General features: G+C 34.6%; 1 protein-coding gene across 3 annotated transcripts in view; it reads right to left on the bottom strand.

Moving 5' to 3' along the window:
* Positions 1 to 483: 483 nt before the first annotated feature.
* The window catches only part of NLGN4X (neuroligin 4 X-linked), a 181,800-nt gene continuing 174,546 nt past the window's right edge, over positions 484 to 7,737 (bottom strand). For all 3 annotated transcript variants that reach the window (XM_051638090.1, XM_051638108.1, XM_051638100.1), the window contains one exon: positions 484 to 4,242. In XM_051638090.1, the coding sequence (XP_051494050.1) occupies positions 3,393 to 4,242 (850 nt within the window). In that variant the 3' untranslated portion in view covers positions 484 to 3,392. The remainder of the gene's footprint in view (positions 4,243 to 7,737) is intronic.

Here is a 7,737-nt window from a genome sequence, read left to right as displayed (position 1 = left end):
TTTATCTAAATTTTAAACATCAAACAAAAGCCTATTTATTTGTGGAGACTGGATGTACTAGATTTATCTGAATTATTTTGATCTCTAATTTGGAAGATACATTTTGCAGTTGCTAAGATATACACTAATATGGGAAGCTGCACACCTAAGCTTTTTTTCATTGCTGCAGAAAATGCTAACAGAACAATTAAACCATTGCGTCAATGACAGTAGCAGTGCATACAGGTAATAAATATATGGAGCTTATTCTCATGTGTCTTCATTGTCTGAGTTTCTTACCTTTTACTGGCAGGCTTATAGAACTACAAAAGCCATGACAACTCAATGCTGACTTAAAAGTGCAACCTCTGTTACTTTAATATTTTTGTACTGTGTATCAAGGCATTGTTTACATTAGATAATGAAATGGAAATAGGGCAGAAAGCACACCTCTAAAAGACTTTCTACACAAAAGGATGAACACATAGTTCTGTGCACAAAGCATTAGAAAATACTGTGATATTTTATTATTAAAAATGCTGCTGAAAAGTTTATACATATGTGTCCAGCCATATATATCTTCTATCATTACTTAAGGCAAAAACCAAAAAATTGCAAAACAATAACAGAAGAAACCATTAAACCCTGCGTGCCTCTTAAGGTCAAGAATATAAGCCTGGGTAAGTACTTTTGTTTTTCTCTTACAGTTTGCAAAGTATATTTTGATATCATTATTATAGAATTCTATGAAGACCCTATAAATCTGTTCCCTCTATAAATCATACATCAGTCCAGATGTATTAAATTATTAAATCATCTTGATTGTAATTACTTTTAAAAGCTAAATCATTCACTTACAGGAACTTTTTTTTTACCCAAATGTCACAAGCCTGACACAGTACTGTACATATTGCTAGCAGAAGACAATTTGAAGTACTAAACAAATACTGTAATTCACATTACAAACATACCCAACTGATTATGATGCCAAACATCATCACCTTTTTTTCTTTTTTTTTTCTTTTTTTTTTTTTCTTTTTTAAACCTTTTTTTTTTTTTTAGGAGCTATGAACTGATGCATCTCAGCTGAGGCATTACATTGGTTGTGGAAATAGTCTAGTATAAGCCAGAATTAATGAGCATCATGTGATGGATCAGTGAGAAAAAAAAAAAAAGTTTTTCATTTGTACTTTGGAGTTGTTGCTTCATCACATTCCAACCTGAGCATCCAGGTCAGGTTTATAGCACATTTATTACAGATAAATGATTATATCAGCCACATGTTGCATTTTTATCATGTAATTGACTTTCTTTTTATGTCTTTCCTTCAGAATCTGTTTTACTGCCTGCTACAACGACAAGTTTTGCAGATTAATAGACCTCAGTGAACCACCTTGTCTTGGACTTTATTTGTAGGGGTGACTATTCCAAGATATTTTATTAGAAAACAAAAAGCATAGAAAACAAGAAGAGATACAAGGCATCTTGTGTTAGATACTTATGGGACATATGATATTGATGTAGCTTAGCTGTGAATTAACAATAGGAAATTAATCTGGGATAATCATGTTCAAGTGCAGACCAATTTGTTGAAATATCTTTGGTTACTATTTCTCAATGACGGAGTAACTTTCAAAGACAAATAAAAAACAGTCTTTATTTGCAAGAACTTATTTCTAGCTTTTCACATTCTAATAAGTTGTTTGACTCAAACTGGTCAGTTTCTCTGTTTGATAGCTCTCCTGACCACTGGTTTCCTAGTGAAGGAAGGCAGGAGGGAATAACCAGCTAAGAATTTTGCCCTTTCTGAGGGCAAGGCTGTCTGGGACTTTTGGTTTTATGCAGATGTAGAAGAGTTGATGACGTCTCTGCTTCACTCTCTATAATATTAACTGACTCTGGGACTGCTGCATAATAAGTCAGCAAAAAAGGTATTTTCTGACAGGTATGCTCTCAAGCATAAAACAGGATATTGGGCAGAGAAGTTCTTTACATACTGATCATTTCTGAACATATAAAAAATAGTCACCCAACCAACCCACCATTTCCCCACTTTCAAATTGTGGTTTTATTTTATTTAGCAAAGGTAAGAAGGTGCTGTCTCAAGCGAGATTCCACTGCAACTGCTGGTGAATATAGAGCTAGTTTTCTTCTGAAAATGCTGACCAAAACACAGGCTTTCTTTGCTTTTGTCAGGGCACAAAACTCTTTCTAATATATCACAATAACCGAGAACTACAAACTGGACTCTGGATATATATTATTGGACGTTTCTTGATTCAGTTCAACAAGATTAAAATAGCAATTATGTGATTTTTTTTCTCCATTTTCCAATCCATTGCTGTGTTGCAATTAAACAAAGGCTAACAGAAAATTAAATTATAGAAAAAAAAAGTTTCAGAAAAGAACAACCTCTTATGAATACTTTAACATGCACTAGTGTAACCTGTAAGAGAAAATATGCAGGTCACACAGACAACTGTATCCTCTGCATGACACCATGACCTCCTATAAATGAAACATGTTAGAAAATTTTTTTGTTTGTTTGTTTTTGTTGGTTTTTTTGTTTGTTTTTTTGTTTACCACTAGTAATTAAGAAGAAATTCCTCCTTTGGGCTTGGAGGAAACAGAAGTGATATGACTAATGTATATACACATAGGTCACAACAGAATGCACAATCTTTCTAAAAGCTCTTTTCAAACTGAAAACATCAATAAAAGCTTCTTCTTTTTTCTTCTGTTTTTAAACTCACAGCTATGTACATTTTTACAAAGTATCTTTAAATATAGTTCAGGCTTGCAAGTCATCTCTGCACAGAACTATACGTATTTTACTGCATAGTCAGTCCTCCTCTTTTTTTTTCATTTTTGTTTTTAATATTAAAATTGTATCTCCCTCATCTGGATTACAGCTTCATATGCTGGGTAAAAGCCCATGGTGATGTCTTTGTTTTAACAAGGGCCATTCATGGTATGGCACATAGAGAATATTTTTTTTCTTTAATTAAAAAAACCCAAACCAAAAACACCTGTACAGTCACTGGCTCCGTGTTCCAGAAGACTCTGCTTTGCTTGTTACACTCAAAATACCATTTTAAGTGACTTCTTCTGGCCTCAATTTTCAATCAAAGTGGCTGAGATCTTAAAGCAGTATCGTAACAGCAATGTACACTTTTCACATTTCACAGGGTTTGTAGTTGATCTTTAACATCAGAGAGTTTCTGTGGGAAGGATCAGTAAGAAAATAAGACTGTCCTTCTCTTTTACTTGCTTTTACTTTAGATTTTGACAAGGTGTTCACCTGATGGTTTATATTATTTTTTCCTCTTCTTTTTTTTTTTCCTGCTTGTTGTTTGTTTGTTTGTTTTTTCTTTCTTCCAAGTGGCTTCTGAGGGTAGAGGGGAGGGGCTGAGCTATACTCTAGTGGTCGAATGTCCATGGGGCAAATTTGTACTGTTTTGTCCTCCACTGAAGGTGTTGAAAGTATGCAAAGGCTGCATTCCTGTTAATGTATTTGGAATCATGGTTATGGTGTTGGGTGTCATTAGCGGGATGTCGTCTGGGGACCTTCTCAAAGTAAGCGTATAGTCAGGCGGACAGGTTAGTCTCAATGTGTCATGGGCCTGCAGCGATTCACACTCATGGTCATGTTCTAGCTGCTTCATCTGCAATGACATGATCTCTTCATTTTGTATGTGTGCGATATCATTTGTTGTGTTCCTCTGGGGGCTAGGGCGCCTGTGAGTCTCATGACGCCGCTTGTCCTTCTTGTAATATAACGCAGCAAAAGCTAAAATATTGAGGAACAGCAAGGATGCCCCCACAGCAATGGTGACACTCAGCTCTGTGGAGTAATCTCTCTTGTTTTCTATCAGAACTGTTGTATCCTCCGGAGCTGTTTTATGGGTGTCTTTTGAATGTTTGGGGTTGTTGGCAGGTGTCATTGCTGGGCGTTTGGTGGCTGGCCACAATTTACCAGGAGAACGTCGTGTCACGTAAGGAAATGATGTCATGTCAGGAGGGGGGACTTTAGTTGTTGTGGAAACATACTGAAATATTTCATTCAGGTTGTGAAGGTGTGGTACGAGTTCCAACCAGAAAGCAACTTTTGTTGCTCGGTAGTGATCACGAACTCGGGGTTTCAGGCCAATATGCAGATAAAGCTGGTCTTTAGGATTGTATTTGGACCAGGCCACCTCTTCAAAGCGGTTCGGTTTTGTGTGGATGAACTTTGTGTCCTGTGGAACAGGCTGGTTTGGATCTCTACAAAAATAAAAAAACAGTTATTAAAAAAACCACCAAAAAACCCCAAAAACACAAAGTAAAAAACAAACAAGCAAACACAAAAAAACCCTCCATCCTTAGTTAATGGTTTATCTGATAGTTACCATAACCTAAAACCAGAAGCTAAATAAACCTCCCTAGTTTAACAACAGATGTTAATAAATAAACAAAAGAAAAATTACTGTACAGTGCATCTCAGACAATATCATACTTTTTTACTTTAAAACAAAGAATGGGTTGTGTTTCAGCTGCCAAAAGAACATCTGAAGTTCTGTGATTCAATATCATAGTCCAAAGCTGTCTTAGAAAGGTACTAACTACCTTTCCCCATAGTAAAGGTGTAGATTCAGCTCTTCTCAAGGTTAGACATTAATTTCCTCACTTAAGGTACAACTACTTCCACTGTTGTAAGTAGTAAATATCGGCATCTAATCCCTGTGGCAATGTTGGAAGTCCATGTGACTAGAAGAATTTATATTAGCTGTGTATATTACATAAAAAAATTCAAAGCATGAAGTAGCAGGACTTCCACCTGTAACTGGGAACTATTTCTCTTTGTGTTCCTTTACTGAGCTATTAGTACATCTTTATTCAAGTATCTACTTTAGGGAAAATACTTTGAAGTATTTGTATAAATCTTTCCACCATTTACATTAGCAAATTACTATTTAAAAGTTCCATGTGCTCATTGCTACTAAAAACCTGTTTATTGGTGATAGGACGGTGAGCGTTAATTCTGTCTCAGTTTGTAGGGATGAGAGACATATTAGCTGAAATCAGCAAGTTTTATTGTAGTTAAGTAGTAGTAGAGATAAGAGCAGTACACTACTCAGAGATAATTTCAAAACTGGCAACCTAAATATTTACTTGAATTACGCTTTTCCCATCTTTTCTTTTTCCTCTTCTTCACATAGGTTCAGAATAAAGACAAACCAATGGCAGAAAAAGCATTTAAATGCGGTTAATATCTATGTATCCTTGTAATTTTAGCAAACTTTACATAAATATTACTTCCTCCAGACTAAACTTTAACATTACTAATACTGAATTTAATGGGGTTTTTTTATGCATGAGTTTGAATCTTCTTTTGCGGCAAAGAGACTTTTCTGGGATTTTGTGATATATTATAGTAAGAGTACATGATTCATTTTCTGTGCATTACTCTGGGAACTTTCTATTCTCCTTTCCATTCCCATATGCATTAGTTTATTTCCTGTGAAAATTATTCTAATATTTTCCTTTTCTTCCAATATACTGTTATGTATGTTATGGGAATACCAAGACTTACTGCTACAGATTGCAAAGCATCTTAGTTTTTTTCTTTTTCCATTTTCAAAAGCTCATGAATATGATTGCCTAGTTTAGCATTCCTTTGTTGTTCATAAAGAGCTATTCCTTAGTTCTCAAACCAGATGGGTAATTTGACTTTCATAATCTTAAAATTCCTGTATTCATCTGTTCACCTGAAAAAATTTATCTCACCTTTTGACTGAAATGTATTTTTCTATATAATTTTGGTACTTTGGTTTACTTATGATTATGATTTTAGGTGCTTGGGTTTTTTTCTGTGGTTTGGTTTATTTTTTGTACTATACTGTATCAAATCTTTCTCATCTCCATGAGAGATAAACTAGGGGTTCCAGAATGGGCTATTTCCTTTATATATCTATCTGTCTGTCTGTCTGTCTGTCTGTCTGTCTGTCTATCTATCTATCTATCTATCTATCTATCTATCTATCTATCTATTTTTTTTTTCCTTTTATGTAGTAATAGTTAACCAAATTGGGTTAATTCTGAACAAAAAGTTAATTGCTTTGTAATTGTTGATCCCAGTTGAAGCTAGAGTAGTAATATCCACTTCCAAGCAGTACAGGATCAGATGTACACTGCTACTGTAAGTGATTCTAACATGCATTCAAGAAGGAAAGAAAAGCATTTCTTTTGCTCTTAAAGAATAGTGTGATATATTGGGCACAACCAGAGGACTAGATATTGGCCCATTTCAATGTCTCTACTACTAAAGTACTTCAGGATTTAAGACATAAATTCTAAAGCAAAATACAAATCAGCAAGATTGTAAAAATGCAACGCATTTTTCTTGTCAGAAACTCAGAATCTTGCAAGAGTTATGGCACAAAATCCATCTTGCTGTTCTGACTCGCAGCACAAAAGACTAGGAAAGGTCTTACAGAATACGTATAAATTAGGCTAACTCATGTAAACTGAGTTGCACATGATACACAGTACAGGAGAGGAAGAAGCCAAGCACTCATTTCAAAGAATCAAGCTAGACACGCACCTTTTTCTATATTGTTATTATTTTTTTAAATGGCCCTACAAAACTGACAGTAGATTATTATTTTATCTACTAAATATTTTTTAAGTTAGTGTTCTCATACCCTACAAACAGCCTACAATACAAGTAGATGTCAACCTCTCTTTCCCTTTCTTCAATTCTCTACCTCCATCTCTCCCTTTCAGCTATACCTATTAGGAACAATGACACTGTTGCCTTTTCCAGTCACAATAAAGAAAATCACATTACTTGTATTTCAGGATTTGTTTTCATGGATGTGTGAGTCTATGAAGCTGTCCACTGAAATAAGGAATGGGGGAAAAAAAAAAAAAAAAAGCAGCCAGCCCTACAGACAAGTAACATTTTAAAAAATTATTTTTGTAAGGGTATTCAGAATGCTTCCATTGGCATCTACGCTAATATTGATCACTTAATAAATGAATAAATGGTCTGAATGTTCTCTCTGAATTTGGAGTATATGTATCTAAATTATTTATTTTTCACGAGACAATGGAATAACTAAGCCAAGTCCTAAAAAGGGTATCTAAAAATGCATGGATCTTAATTTTTACAGCCTAATGATAATTTACAAAAAAATATTCAGTGGATATATATATAGAAGAGGGTTTTTGCTCCTGTGTGCACTCGAGTCAAACAATAAAATCATAAGTTTACAACTTACGACATGTTAAGTCTTTTTCTTCGGTAGCTGGGCAGCTTATCCTATTATGAACACTTTTCCAGTGTAGTAGATAGGCATAAAATATAGATGTACATAAAATAATTTCTCCTACAGAATCAGCTGTTTGACAAAACTTTGGATCAGTTAGTTTAACATCAACTTTCCTTTTGCTTTTTTTACCTTCTGATATCACCTTTGTGTTTCGGGACATTCTTGAGACTCAGCTGTGTCATTATAGTACAAAAGACTGCCAGGAAACCTCCACTGAAAAACATGCTGCAATCATGGCCATAAAAATATAATCTGAATAATATATTTTCAGATCTGTACTTCTTCCAGTAATGGCTCTCATAGGGACTAGATAACAACTTGTTTCCCAATCCAACTAGTTGGCAGGAAGGCTTTATCTTTCTTTATCCTACTGCTAGTTCAAAATTGATCATTATTTTTGCTCATTTTGTTCTCTGATTGTTCATTTTCACCTCCTCTAGAATTC

The sequence above is a fragment of the Apus apus genome, chromosome 1 (assembly GCF_020740795.1).
Source record: "Apus apus isolate bApuApu2 chromosome 1, bApuApu2.pri.cur, whole genome shotgun sequence".
NCBI lineage: Eukaryota > Metazoa > Chordata > Aves > Apodiformes > Apodidae > Apus > Apus apus.
The sequence above is the reverse complement of the archived record's forward strand: the minus strand, read 5'-3'. Positions and strand labels throughout refer to the sequence as shown.